The following is a 15,462-nucleotide window of genomic DNA, read 5'->3' on the forward strand; positions in this document are numbered from 1 at the left end:
GGGGAATAGGGGGACAGAGTGTGTAGGGATGGGGCATGGGGAATGGACACGACCATAGTTCTGCCACCATCATGCTTTATTTTTCTTTTTCATTACTACATTCTTAAATTGTTCCATGAGATGTCTTAGTTTTTGTTAATTGTTGCTATGTTCAAATTCTCCATCTTCTATAGGCCCTATAAACGTCATTATAAGTTTATCGATTTTCAGTAAGAGAGAGAGTGTGTGTACGCATGAGTGGTGAAGAGGCAGAGAGAGAGAGAGAGAGAGAGAGAGAGAGAGAGAGAATCCCAAACAGTCTCCATGCTGTCAGTCCAGAGCCCAACTTGGGTCTCAAACTCACAAACCATGAGATCATGACCTGAGCTGAGATCAAGAGTTGGACGCTCACCCGACTGAGCCACCCAGGCTCCCCCTGCCCTGAAAAATAATTACAAATTGGAGGCAAAAGGAATAGAAAGTATTAAATCTCTGAGGTGAGAAATCCCCCCCCGCCATCACCCCACGAGTATGAATTGTCTATACCAGGTGCTGCAGCATAATTACATCAGCAACGTAACAGTTACATTTGGGATTAGAACACTTCTGCAACCTCGGATATTTTTCCCTTTTGCGATGCTCTGGTTTTGTGTCTTCCATCACAACTTTATCGTTTACCTATGAATCTTATACCCATGTCTTCCATTGTGCTATGTCTCTGAATCCGAAGGAGAAAACAGTTGCCACCAGGGACCATGGCTAAAAAACGTCGGCTTTTAATTATGTGAACACTCACTCTGACCCTGTCCTTTCCCACAGACCATGAGTCCCCTAGAAGTTACTCATCCACTATGACTGACCTGGGGAGAAGTGCACCGAGGGAAAGAAGAGGAACTCCAGAAAAAGAGGTAGTTTGTTCAATAGCACTGGAGTCTTTTTTTCTGCAACGTACTTGATAAAGCACTTGCCAGCCAGAGTTTTTTCCAAAACCAGTAAAGAGCCCAGATCAAGAACATAAAAATGACGAGAGAGAAACTAGAAACACCTTCCCTGGAGGTTGAGCAAAGGACTGAAGGCAGCACGCACCCCGACCCTAGCTGTAGATGTCCCCCAACCGCGGTCCGGTTCCGGCAGCCAGGCCCCGCCGAGTCTTGACCTGACACCCGCGAATTAACAACCGTGCTCTGCGAGAGTGTTGAGCTGGGCTGCCCCATGGAGGAAGGAGATTTCCCAGTACAAATTTCGCCCCTGATGTAGAGGGGAGCTCTAGGTCATCTGTGTCGCAAATCAATACAAATTCGACCTAATTTTTGCTGGCCTGCTTTTGCTGGAAAATCACTTGGAAAATCACTGCTCCTAGGAACCAGGTACCAGCTAGCTTTGTGCATGGTCCCGAGCCAGGGCTGGAGCTCAGGTTCACGCCATCTTGGAGCCGTGAAGGTTTGACGGCAACTGAAGCTGGCCTGGGACTGGCAGCCGCTCCAGGAGAATCCCTACAGGTGTCTCCTGCAGCCCAGTACCCGTGGGACCCCCAAAGAAGTCAGGAATGTCCCAGGTTGCCTAACGTTCATGGAATCCCAAGGAAAGAGAGTGGGGTGAGGAGATAACTGAGAAGTAGAAAAGGCAGAGCTGAATCGGCTAGCTAGGGCGTGCAGGGTGATTGAAGGTGAGTGTGTGTCACATCTTATCACGACTAGAAGATGAACGGCCGAGTTACCGTGTCAATAAAGAATTCCTGAACCCTCCAGGGAATGCAAGATGACCAAGCCTATACTTTGGGCCACACACTCGCTTCCCAATGAGAATTGGGCTAATATTTCTTTGCTACTATGTTAGTAAGTGTTAGTAAAAGGGATAATGGCTTCCTTCGTGACTTTTTCCAGTCTTTTTATTACGATTCCAAAGGAGTTGTGTTAACACATAAGACACAGGGCAACTGACCCAGGAAAAGCCAGAATTATACCTGGGATAGATCCCTCTGGAATTGTACTGCAGTGTTCATCTACCTTAGTTTCTTATTTTAAATTTTTTTAATGTTTACTTATTTTTGAGAGAGAGAGAGACAGAGACAGAGACAGAGCACAAGCCAGGTAGGGGAAGAGAGAGACGGAGTCACAGAATCCAAAGCAGGCTCCAGGTTCCGAGCTGTCAGCACAGAGCCCAATGGGGGGCTCAAACTCACAAACTGTGAGATCATGACCTGAGCTGAAGTCGGCTGCTTAACCGACTGAGCCACCCAGGTGCCCCCATCTACCTTAGTTTCTAAGAGGAAATATGATATTCAGTAATTACGGTGAGCCAGCCATCTATTACACTCCTGTTATAGCTTAAATACCTAAGTGAAGAACTAATTGGTTGACTTATGAATTGCATAGAGGGTTTACATTATATATGTTTACTCACTCCTTGTGCTTTCATTTCTTTTTAATTCACATGAAATTGCTTTCTTGTAAAAAAAAAAATCCAAATTTTAAGTTAGCTCTAACTGTTTACTTTCCCTTTCAGAAATTGCCTGCAAAAGCTGTTTACGATTTTAAAGCTCAGACGTCTAAGTAAGTAAGATAAATATTCATTATGTGACTTAGGTTGGCTTTAAATACTTTGGTAATACTTTAAGAGGTAAATATTCTAATGGGGTGTATTACAATATGGTCTAAGTCCCAATTCAGCGAATTCAGCAATCAGCTGTAACTAATGGTTCCTTCACAATTAATTGGGATAGGGCTAATTCTATTTTCATTTGTAGTTTTCTTGAGAAACATTGGGTTTTAAGTGACACTGAACATGCTACTGCACCATGAGTTCAAAAGGATAGGGCAAATAAAACGGAATTAAGAATCTTGTTTTCCGGGCGCCTGGGTGGCTCAGTCGGTTAAGCATCCGGCTTCGGCTCAGGTCGTGATCTCGCAGTCTGTGAGTTCGAGCCCCACGTCGGGCTCTGTGCTGACAGCTCAGAGCCTGGAGCCTGCTTCAGATTCTGTGTCCCCCTCTCTCTCTGCCCCTCCCCCACTCATGCTCTGTCTCTCTCTGTCTCAGAAATAAATAAACGTTAAAAAAAATTTTTTTAAAAAGAATCTTGTTTTCTAGAAGTTTTGTGTCAAGAATAACATAAAAATACAGTGTTGGAGAATAATTAACACTCACTGGGAGAATTTGATAACGCTTATTTATCCAACTATATCCAGGATAGTTTGTGGGATTGAAGGGTAGAACTGTGTACAAAGATTCTTCGAGTAATATCTCCATGTCTTAACACTCAAAACTTGGAGATCCTGAGCAAAATTGTCTCCCGTGGTCCTTTTTTTCTTTTTTCTTTTTCTTTTTCTTTCTTTATTTTTTGAGAAAGAGGTTGGGGGGGGGGAGAGAAGAGAAAGAGAGAGAGACAGAGAGAGAGAGAGAGAGAGAAAATCCCAAGCAGTCCCCACACTCAGTGCAGAGCCCAAAGTAGGGCTGGACCCCACAGGAGATCATGACCTGAGCTGAAATCAAGATTTGTACACTTAACGGACTGAGCCACCCAGGTACCCTTCCTCCTGCACTCTTTTGATGTTAGTGTTTTCGTACTCCTTTGTTGCAGTATTTTTTTTAACCTTTGTCCTTAGGAACTTGTTCATCAGATGGGCATGTGGTTAAGAAAGGCTAGGGAGGGAGGCAGTCTCCCAGAAGTGTCATGGCCCATGTGTACAGACCTTATTTAAGAAACTTTGGTCTCCATTAGAATTGAAGATATTGAAATCATTGTACATTGGCATTAAATTATCCTTTGTTGTTTAGACGGAACATATATAATATATATAATACATAATAACAAAATACTTTATTCATTAAAATGCATATTATATTAATAGTTCTAGAAACTGTCTCTGACATGAGACATGTAAAAAGATAAAATCACTCAGATTTTCGTAATGCTGCTGAGATGGAGAATGAACTAAATAGGAAAATGCTATTTAGAAATTAAGATGTTGGGGCACCTGGGTGGCTTAGTCAGTTAAGCATCTGACTCTTGGTTTCGATTCAGGTCATGATGCCACAGTCGTGAGTTCGAGCCCTGCATCAGGCTCTGTGCCCCCCTCTCTCTCTCTCTCTCTCTCTCTGTCTGTCTCAAAATAACTAAACAAACAAACATTTTTAAAAATTAAAAAACAGAATTTAAGATGTCAAACGTGGCTTAAATCGGGTATTTAAAAAAATCCTGATGAAAGCTTACATCTTTTTTTCTTTTTTTGATGAGATAAGTAACACCTGCTTCGTGTCTACCCCCTTCTCGCCCTTATTACTGCTCTGTGGATGTGGTGCGACAATGTGTCTGATGCATGCCGATTTTATAAGCGAACGGTACAGAACATGTAAATGTCATTTCTTCTTTGTGACAAGCCATCAAAAGCTTTTTTAAATGTATGAACCCCTGAGGAATGACAGGGCATGTGACACGGGCAAGGTATCCACCCAGGGCCCACCGCTTTTTGAGAAGGTTCAATAAAAAACAAGCCGTGAGAGAAAGGTGAGGTGTAGTGCAGAGGCGAGTGTTGGGGTGTTGACTGTGTGGCTGGATTTTGTTTGCTCCAGTTGCCAAGCCTGATGCCATCCTCCAAGGCCATGTCCTCCTGGTGAAAGCTCCGAGTCAGCAAGGGTTCCAGGCTTGCAAATGGCACAGCCCTCCTGCAGGGTTATCTGCACCCCCCCCCCCACCTTTCACCAAATCTTCCTAAGCCAACAGGATGTAATTGTGTAAGGCTTCAGGGAAGTCGATTCAGTAATCACCCATGGAAGTCATCCCACAATGTTAGTAAAAAAACAAAAACAAAAAATGTTTCCCACATACCATAAATACATTTATCTGACTGCCGTTCAATCATATTCCTCTCGTTCTGTTTTCAGGAGATGTAAAGAGCACTCCCCAGTGTAGTTAACCTATTTGACACAAAAATCGAGGTTCTGGACGACTCACACAGCTTTAAAAGGCTCACACACCCAGAAGCACTGACTGTTAACAAAGGCCCAGCCACGTTTTTACGTGCTTTTAATTAATAGCTAGATGTGGGTGCTTTTTTGTGCCTAACATCTTATAAACAAGAGACAGACATATCTGCTTTAAATAAACATCTGTCTTAAAAGCTACCTGTCTTTACCTGATGCAGAAAGTTTAATTTTTTTTTTAATTTTTTTTTTCAACGTTTATTTATTTTTGGGACAGAGAGAGACAGAGCATGAACGGGGGAGGGGCAGAGAGAGAGGGAGACACAGAATCGGAAACAGGCTCCAGGCTCTGAGCCATTAGCCCAGAGCCCGACGCGGGGCTCGAACTCATGGACTGTGAGATCGTGACCTGGCTGAAGTCGGACGCTTAACCGACTGCGCCACCCAGGTGCCCCAGAAAGTTTAATTTTTTAATAACATAGCTAACGATACAGCTCAGTAATTCACCAGACATAATGTCTCAATTGTTAAATAGGAAAAAGACATAAAACGTCATTTCCAGAGGTTGTCAGCGGCCACCATTCTAAAAGGGTTTGGGAGGGAGAAAGCAAGCTTACTATTATGGGACTCAGAAATTCTGGGTCTGAGATGAGAGGGACACAGTTTTGAAAACTGTTAAGTGAGATTTCTGTCCTTTATGTAGAAGGCTTAAAACGTTTAAATACAAGCCTTTAAAAATAGAAAAGATTTCTTTTCATATTTGAAAGAAAAAGTTTTCTCTAATTGACTTGTTTTTTAAAAAAAGCTAAGCTTCCTAGTCTCATTTCCAGAAACAAAACACACCTGGTACTCAGAAAGCTATTGGATTGCAAACATTAAATATTTTGTTTTTTGTTTTCTACATCAGGCATTTGCACAAAAGAAGGGAGTGCTGTATTTGAATGTAAGACTCCTTGAGACTCCTGTCTTTAGGATTACTAAAAATTTAACACACTTTCAATGTGAAGATTTTAACACTTCGAACTGTGCAATAATTCTTTAATTAGCAACAGTTTTTTATTTTTTTTATTTGAGAGAGAGAGTGCACACAAGTGGGAGGGGGTTCGGGGTGGGCAGTGCAGAGAGAGAGGAGAGAATCTTAAACAGGCTCTGTGCTCAGAATGGAGCCCAACTCGGAGCTGGATCCCACGACCCTGGGATCATGACCTGAACTGAAATCAAGAGCCGGACGCTTAACTGACTGAGCCACCCAGGCGCCCCTAATATGTAACAGTTTTTCAATTAATTCTTTTAATCAATGAGAAATACGCTACATCTGATATCCAGCTCTCTTCATGATCCATTCTGCACATATAAACGATCCAACTCAAGATTCTGAACTAAACATTGCAGAAGATTCCAGAATGGGGAGGCAGATGAGTAGGAAAATAGGGCTCTTGGGAAAGGATGTGAAATGAGTGTCCTCCGACAAAACATAATTACGGGGGCGCCTGGGTGGCGTAGTCGGTTAAGCGTCCGACTTCAGCCAGGTCACGATCTCGCGGTCCGTGAGTTCGAGCCCCGCGTCAGGCTCTGGGCTGATGGCTCAGAGCCTGGAGCCTGTTTCCCATTCTGTGTCTCCCTCTCTCTCTGCCCCTCCCCCGTTCATGCTCTGTCTCTCTCTGTCCCAAAAATAAATAAACGTTGAAAAAAAATTAAAAAAAAAAAAAAAAACGTAATTACGAGGGCAAAACAGCAGACAGTTACCTAGATAATGAAGCCGTCAAAAACAGATGCAGTGAGGATGAGAAGGTAGGCATGAATTATCTAAAATAAGTAATGTTTTTATAGCTTAAAACTACATACCCACATCTACCTACTTAGGAAATAAGCAGGCATATAGGTTTCTTCTTAGAAATAACCAAAATGGGGGCGCCTGGGTGGCGCAGTCGGTTGGGCGTCCGACTTCAGCCAGGTCACGATCTCGCGGTCCGTGAGTTCGAGCCCCGCGTCAGGCTCTGGGCTGATGGCTCGGAGCCTGGAGCCTGTTTCCGATTCTGTGTCTCCCTCTCTCTCTGCCCCTCCCCCGTTCATGCTCTGTCTCTCTCTGTCCCAAAAATAAATAAAAACGTTGGAAAAAAAATTAAAAAAAAAAAAAAAAAAGAAATAACCAAAATGGAAAAGCATAGATGGTGTCCTGGAAATACTTTTACTTTTTAAAAACAAAAGCTATAAAGAAGGCGGCAAGCAACCCGTGCATGTCTTTACACTTAAAACATGTTTATGTCTGCGCTCCATTGAAGAATAAAATCTTTTTCTTTTTTTTTTAAATTTTTTTTTTAAGTTTATTTATTTTTGAGACAGAGAGAGACAGAGCATGAACGGGGGAGGGTCAGAGAGAGAGGGAGACACAGAATCGGAAACAGGCTCCAGGCTCTGAGCCATCAGCCCAGAGCTTGACGCGGGGCTCAAACCCACGGACTGCGAGATCGTGACCTGAGCTGAAGTAGGACGCTTAACCGACTGAGCCACCCAGGCGCCCCTAAAATCTTTTTCTTTACACAAAATAGATTCCTTATCAAGATATGCCAGTTAAATATATGCCCGACAACCAGCTTCCAAGACCTGTAAATAAAAATTTTTCTGATGATGGCACTTCGGTGCTAAAGCTACTTATTCTCCTTATTGTAAGCTTTAGCACATCCAAAGGGGCCAGAAAGAAAGAGAAGTTAAGGTTCTGACTATCTCACTAGCTTCAGAACTAACAAGATCAGTGCAGAGCGAATCTATCATTACGCCAAGCCTAACAGCTCCTCCACAGTAAACTAATGATTACACAGCAATAGTCCATCCTTGCCTTTCAATTTCATATCAGTTTGCCTGTGCCTTGTATCAAACACGAGGTTTCTATTTGTTCGGTTTTTGAAATCACTTTTAAAGTTATAAGTGAATTCTAAGGGTTTGCAACGAAGATCCTGATGTAACTGGGCTTGACAGATTATTCCATACTGAAAGTACGTTTCTCAGCCAAATACAGATCAAGTGAGAGTGTTGATCTTAAGAGTAGTGGCTACACATCAGGGGCGGGGAGGGGGAAACCCAACCCTGAAACGTGTCTCTTCCAGGGAGCTGTCATTTAAGAAAGGAGATACTGTCTACATCCTCAGGAAAATTGATCAAAATTGGTATGAGGGAGAGCACCACGGGAGAGTGGGCATTTTTCCCATCTCCTACGTGGAGGTAAGTCCTACCCCTTCCCTCTCCCATGGCTGCTGTTTCCAAAGTCGCCACAGATCAAGAACAGATAACTTTTTTTCCCTCATAGAAACTCACGCCTCCTGAGAAGGCACAGCCTGCAAGACCGCCTCCCCCAGCCCAGCCTGGAGAAATCGGAGAAGCTGTAGCCAAATATAATTTCAATGCTGACACAAACGTGGAGCTGTCGCTGAGAAAGGTACCCTGGCCGTTGTCGTCAACAGTGCTTTTGAAAGGCTGTGTATTTCCAAAACTAAAATAGGTTATCGATTTCCTTGGACGTTTTTGTGTTTCCCCCATGTGCTACAAAGGACTCTATGAGGCCACCCTGAGGCGCTGTTACCTACCGCTCCGTGTCCTTCCAGAAGAGGTCCCCTGGGGGGTGCACAGCTTCTCAGAGAGACTTTCCCTCCAGGCGCAGCATGGCAGGTTCCACGTCTCCTCCAAGGGGCGCCTCAGGCTTAACAGCCAGGAGCTCTACACGTGGAAACATCAAAAGGAAAAGCACTTTCATACACTTCAAAATATTGTTTGTCCTGCTGCCTTATTATTCAAATTAAAAAAAAAATGGGTGTTTCAACATTTACTTTTATCTTGGAATCCAGGAACGGTCCTAACGTAATGAAGGTACTTCTCCCTACAGAGCCTTTTTGAGGAGACATTTTTGTGCAGGGGTCTTCCCCTGATCAGCCTTCTCTAGGCCTCATGACTGACCCAAATTTCACTAGCAACCGATCCAATTCTAGTATCTTAATAATATCAGGAAGAACTCTTTTTCTCATTTTTTAATGTTTAGTTATTTATTTTGAGAGAGAGAGAGAGAAAGAGAGGGCATGGGGGGAAGGGGTAGAGAGTGAGGGAGAGAGAATCCCAAGCAGGCTCCGTGTTGACAGAGCCCTATGTGGGGCTTGAACTCAGGAACCGTGAGATCATGACCTGAGCCGAAAGCAATCACTGGATGTTTAACTGACTGAGCCACCCAGGTGCCCCCAGAAATAACTCTTTTTAATTTGTTTCTGCGCAGAAAGATCAAACGAACTATCTTCATGGTTTGCTAAACCATCACATTCGTTTGTTTGAGGTGACCACGTGTCTGCACAGAGCACAGGCTAGAGAGTCACAGGCAGGGTGGTTCTGGAACTTCTTCGCCTACTGGCGAATCCCTTAGCCAGGGGCAAGGAAGGGAAACGACATGGTTCTTGTACCGGCAGAACCTCATCCCATTCTCCCTTCTCGGCCCTGGTTCTGCATCATCAACCCATTCTCCTCCTCTACCCTCCCAGCGGCAACACAACATTCCATGAACCATCCCGGCTGATGTTGCATACTGTAAAGAGCAGCTTCTGCCAATGCAATTTATAGCTCCAGCAACAGCCTGGCAACAGCAGTGTGCTGCCCAGAAAATCAGTGCAATTTTAACATTAGGGAGATTTACTTCTCCTCAGTTATGTTCTGTGCAGAGGCCACAACCAATCAGTGGTGTTACACGATGGTGTGTCGGCCCTGGGCACAGCTGTGGATTATCTAGGGTACGTCCTTTGCCCCGTCCTGCCAGCCTTACTCTTTGCTCCTGCTTACCACACGTAGATCAAGAAAGCAAAACGGTATGCCATTCAACTTCCTCCCTTCCGGAGCTTGACTTCCGTAATCCATTTCAGATACACAATCACAGCGAGCTGAGTTGCACTGTTTTGAAGCTCTTCCTGCAGAAGGTCACTTCCCCGAATCCTGTCAATGATAGGATAACGCTACTGTCATTGAGGTTTTCCCTGTTAAACTATTCTGCTTTTTAAAGTAACTGATACAAGTCATTTCACATGGTACCGGTGTGAACATGTGTAAGCCCATTCACACAAACCAAGCATCCTTAGGGGAGATTCTAATGTCATTGATGAATGATTACATATCGTACATGTTGATAATCTGTAATTTGGGAACGAGCTCAGAGCCTTCATTTTCATTCCCCTGACAAAAACAAACAACAAATAACAATCATAACAACTGGAGGTATCAAACTTGCCCAGATGGAAAGCTATTGCTTATTAGAAACCATTGACAATTGACAGTTTTTATGTTACCACATCTGTATTTATAATGCATTTTCCTAATATTCATTGCAGGGAGATAGAGTTATTCTTCTTAAAAGAGTTGATCAAAACTGGTATGAAGGTAAAATTCCAGGAACCAGCAGACAAGGCATCTTCCCTGTTTCCTATGTAGAAGTTGTCAAGAAGAATACAACCAAAGGTGCTGAGGACTACCCTGACCCTCCAATACCCCACAGCTATTCTAGTGATAGAATCCACAGCTTAAGTTCAAATAAGGTAAGAAGACATCCTAGCATATTAGTGTCATGTTTGGGAGCTTGATGCAAGATCATCGACATGGGATGTTAGGCATAGACTAAAACATCATACCTATTGCAAAGCGACAAAATGTACATGTTATGTTTCTGAGTGTGCGTGCCATGTCAAGTCAATATAATTGAATCTTTCTGAGGGGTGCTAGCACAAAGGTTTCATGCTTGATTTTGATAATTTTGTTTTCAAAGTAAAATACTGAAAGAGAAAACATTAGCATCAGAAAATCCTATATGATATAGGTCTGTATGTATGTATGCAATTATAGCTGCTTTTTGAAACTCAATTTTTTTCTGCAGCTTGATTTTATTTTTAGATATGCATGTTTTACATGGATTCTATCCAGGTGTAAGTAGTATATATAAGTATAGAATGTATTGATAGGTAGTTAGATAGATCCCAAAATGGTTTATTTCAACAACACATGGTAATTGAGTTGACAAAATTCTATGAAAGTCTTGGGGTATTTTGGTACAGAGAGAAAGTAAAAATTTTTAATTAAGGTCTGTAAGTCAGTTTGTTTATTAGTTTGAATGAAAATGTCATTCTTTCTTAGGAGTCCTCAAGTTTATTTTATTAGGTTTAGGATGATTTCCACTGTCTCACTAGAGCCAGTAGCTAAAGATAATTACCTTTCTCAACATGTAGTTTAAAAGGGACTTTGCTTCCTGAACTGGTTGATTAGAAAAGGCTATTCCAAAAAAAGAAAGAAAAAGAAAAGGCTATTCTACTCTCTTTACTCACAGTGTGAAGTTGTTCTTAATTTTCTATTGAATTATATATAATATGTTGTGTTCTTCTCATGGATGGTATTTAGGGATTTCTGTCTCCTTTTCATTGACTTTCAAGTGTAAAACTTTAAATTACCAAGGAATTATTTCCAAAATATCATAAGTACTTCCCAACATTTTAAACATTTTGTTTCCCATAACTTACTGAAAATTTTAACTGAGACCAAGGCTGGGACATGGAAAACTAAACCATTTGGCCCTAGCAAGATAACATCAACATCACAGACATGAAATCATTTCATGTCCCAAAGCAAGAGAGCATCCCCAGTGACCTAAACTCCTCCTTGAAAATGAGTCTACAAGGATTTTACATATGTAAATGAGCTAAGAATCTACTATCCGAAGAGAAGCATTTTCTTTTAAAAGGGCATTTTATTTATTCTACTCTTTGAAGACTGGGTTTCCGTTGCAGGGTAATTGCCGTAAATCCCTTATCACTGAATAATAGAACAGTTTGGCAACACTGGCTAACAGAAGGGTAATCAGATTGTGTCTGGTTGATAATAAAGTTTTCCAGAATCTTCTTTAGTAGGTTGACTTCACTACCAGAGCTTAGCGTTAGAGAGCAACATCCTTCCTTCAATAGTTCCTACTGATAAAAAGACAATTATCAGAACCTTCAACCATATGTTTGTCTTATTTACCATTCAGTCATCTTAAAAAACTACCAGATGAATTTCAAGGCAACTGTACCTTCAAACAAAATATTATAAGAAAGACTAGGCATTTATCTAGAAAGCCTTATTTAATATTTAAGAAATTCTTCCATAATGTCTTAATTAATACTGGCAATGCAATACTGTAGATCACAGTGTTTTAATCCTTGTTGTGGATATGATTTAAATGTATTTTCAGTTTACTAAACTTTCTCTTAGAATACCAGATTTTACGTTTTATAGAGAAATTTCACTAAAAACTAATTAGTGTTTTATTCTCACTGCTGGGAAGAAAATATGTTGAAAAGCTTATGTCCATAATTTGAAAAAAAAATGCTTAATGATTTCGACCCATCTGGTAATCTATGATATCATTGACTTAATAAGGGAAACTTCTCACTAGTGTTGAACTGGATCATTTTCAGAAAAAGAACTATGATATACTTCTAAGCCATGACGTCCAAAATACACAAAATGTTATGTATCCTATTTTCTAACTGGTATTTGCAAATAGAGGAAAGAACTCATTGACTCATGCATCACTCTGACACATTCAAATCACATTTCCTGACATACTATCTTTATTTTAGGGGAGATCCAAATGGAAGTTGATACCATTTCTGATATTTCTGCTTTTAGTGTAGTTGAATCCAATTCGAATGCTTTAGGGAGGAAAGGTAATTATGTGATTTTTGTATTATAGGTATATTTATGTTATGTAGGTATCTCAGATACATAATTTGGCTTTTTGTAGAAGCAAGTCCATTGTAAAGCTGAGCACTTGGAACCTGTTAACATGTATACTGGCAACCGTCGTGGTAACAGCACTGGAATAGTGGCAGTAATAGTGACAGTGGTAGTCATGACAACAGTGGGATTGAAAGATCTTTCTTCCTTGTCTACATAGTATTCCTGACCATGAGAGAAAATGAAAGTGAAAAGTAATCATCTAGAATTCTTATGCGTTTCACAGAGTTTCAAAATCTGTTATTCTGTTGCATAACAAAGAGCATAAGATAGAATGCTGGCCAATAAGAGAACTTCTCTAGACTATGAAATGAGACTTAGGTAATTTCTGTCTTACTAAAAACTGAACATAGACAGGACCTGCTAGGGGTGGCTATCTATCTTGTAACAGACCACATGTGTAGTATCACTTTACATCAGGTGCTAGGCGGACTAAAGACCACCTGAATCTTCTGTTAGGATGCTCACGTGAGTTTTGTGACTCTTTGGCTTATATACCCCCACCCCAAGGTGACAGGACATCGTATTTCCTTTAAAAAAAAAAATAGCTAAATAAATTCTATTAATGCCCCATTCCTGTTAAAGGACACAGAAGTCAAAAGTTAAGTGGCCTTAGGACCAAGAGCGCCGAGTGCATGAGTGAGGTCTCATCCTAAACAACCAACGAGAAAATGCATCTCCAAAATCTTCCAGACCCAAACCATCTCCCTGGAGAGAATGACAGTAAAATGCCATCCACCAGACTGTCAAGGCCTTCCTACGTATAGCATGTAGCATTCTTTCCAGTTCAGCAATAGAATGTCTTAGAATGTTTCTAGGCAGCCCTTCCAGAACTACTTTTAAGGAATTTCCATTACCATTCTGTTTTGTTCAATACATCCAAAATATACTGATAATAGTAAGATCCACTGAGGTATATTTTTACTTCAGGAGATTAAGTTTCATAAATTATACTCCACAGGTTTACATAAAAGAATGGGAGTCCTAGCAGAAGTTTACTCCCGTTAAAATCATATGTTCCCTTTCTATGTAAACATTTACTTTGGGTTTTTTAAACCTTGAAGTAGTAGTTATCTTTAGTTTCATTCTGATCGGGGGTTTCTGTTCTTGGAAAATATTTTTCAGAATTGATTCACTGGGAAATGTATCCATGTATAATGATGTAAAAATATTTTATGCCATACGCTATAATTACGTTGCAAAACATAAGTGAAAAAATCATGGAAGTTCAAAAGATTTGGCACTCTTTAAATTTTTTTTTTTTTCAACGTTTATTTATTTTTGGGACAGAGAGAGACAGAGCATGAACGGGGGAGGGGCAGAGAGAGAGGGAGACACAGAATCGGAAACAGGCTCCAGGCTCTGAGCCATCAGCCCAGAGCCTGACGCGGGGCTCGAACTCACGGGGCTCGAACTCACAGACCGCGAGATCGTGACCTGGCTGAAGTCGGACGCTTAACCGACTGCGCCACCCAGGCGCCCCAAAAGATTTGGCACTCTTACAGGCAGAAAGAACAGTAAACAAATTCAGGGCATAAGAAAAGGTTTCGTTACTGGTTTTCATTTTACAGGAACATTATTTCAGAGTCATATGTGAAGCCTAGTTTAAAAGAGCTAATCCGCTAGATAAAATCACTTAGGGATTCACTGTCTGACCTTCTTATCGCTACTACAGCTTTACCTTATCATTTGACACCTGAGACCCCTTCCAAATACTAGGAGAGTTTCATTGTTCGGATAACCTTCCAGTTAACATGCGAAGGATTTTATTTAAATTCCGCAAAAATATCCACAAGTCGAGACCACAGCGTAAAATATGTTTCTATTTATTACCACCACTTCCCTGCATTTCTCTGTCTCTGTGTTTTGATGTACGATTTTCTTGGTTTACATTTTAACCCTATGATCCCTGCTCGTTTCTAAGTTGGCTTTCAGTGAACCAGCCCCTCCTCCCACGCACAAAGCTTCACCGGGCTCAGATAGAACAGCCCAGGGGCGGCTGCGTCGGACAGCCGAGTGCCCACCGGCAAATCCTTTGACCCCAACACCGCCTCACTCTCTGGACAATTTCTTGGATGAATTGGAGAAGCTTGGTGCTTTAACCTCACCAGCCGACCAAGCCAAACCAAATGTCCTAGAGGAGATCCTCGAGATTAAGGAGGAGGCCTCAGATCTCCTCCCCTTGCCTCCAGCATCTGCACCTGCCCAATCCCCTTCTTCTCTGCTGCCTTTCCCCCGCTCAGGGGTGACCTCAGCTGCAGTCCGGCCTTCTGAGGCAACACCCCTTCAAGATCCCAGAAAGACAACTCAGAACAAATGTGCAGGTTTGACAAAAGTACGAAAGGGCTTTGGAGGCCCCGAGAAAGTACCCGAAGTCCTAGGTGACAAGTTTGTGGCCTCTGCACACACTAAGGTGGCTCCCTTGCCCAAAAGTCTCCCCGCCATCGGAGAGGAAGATGAGGATATCTATGAGGGGTTTCTGTCAGGCATCCGAAGAGGGCCAGAGTGTCGAGAACCGGATGCCTTGTGGTGTGCCCGCGACAGCACAGAGGTGACACCAAGCCTGCACATCCAAGAGGAGGAAGAAGAGAGGCAACCTGACTGTTTAAAATATCCAGTAGCCACCCCCACAGACCCTAGGATCCCTAAGGAAGACAGCAGTGCAGTGAAAACCAGTACTGAGGTATTTTAACCTTGCCTAATTACCAAAGAACTAACCCGTCTTAACTATATTTAGCTAGTACAGTTAATCACATTACTAAACATCAATTTTGG

At 41.9% G+C, this 15,462-nt stretch overlaps 1 protein-coding gene across 13 annotated transcripts in view; it reads left to right on the forward strand.

Annotated features, from left to right (window-relative positions):
• The window catches only part of SORBS2 (sorbin and SH3 domain containing 2), a 102,002-nt gene that overhangs the window by 62,736 nt on the left and 23,804 nt on the right, over positions 1-15,462 (forward strand). For all 13 annotated transcript variants that reach the window (XM_047092125.1, XM_047092126.1, XM_047092127.1 and 10 more), the window contains 5 exons: positions 799-887; positions 2,485-2,531; positions 8,004-8,118; positions 8,204-8,332; positions 10,254-10,457. In XM_047092125.1, the coding sequence (XP_046948081.1) occupies positions 799-887; positions 2,485-2,531; positions 8,004-8,118; positions 8,204-8,332; positions 10,254-10,457 (584 nt within the window). The remainder of the gene's footprint in view (positions 1-798; positions 888-2,484; positions 2,532-8,003; positions 8,119-8,203; positions 8,333-10,253; positions 10,458-15,462) is intronic.

This window comes from Lynx rufus, unplaced genomic scaffold, assembly GCF_022079265.1.
Source record: "Lynx rufus isolate CCGP_SWC_20201006 ecotype Redwood Valley unplaced genomic scaffold, mLynRuf1.p SCAF_3, whole genome shotgun sequence".
NCBI lineage: Eukaryota > Metazoa > Chordata > Mammalia > Carnivora > Felidae > Lynx > Lynx rufus.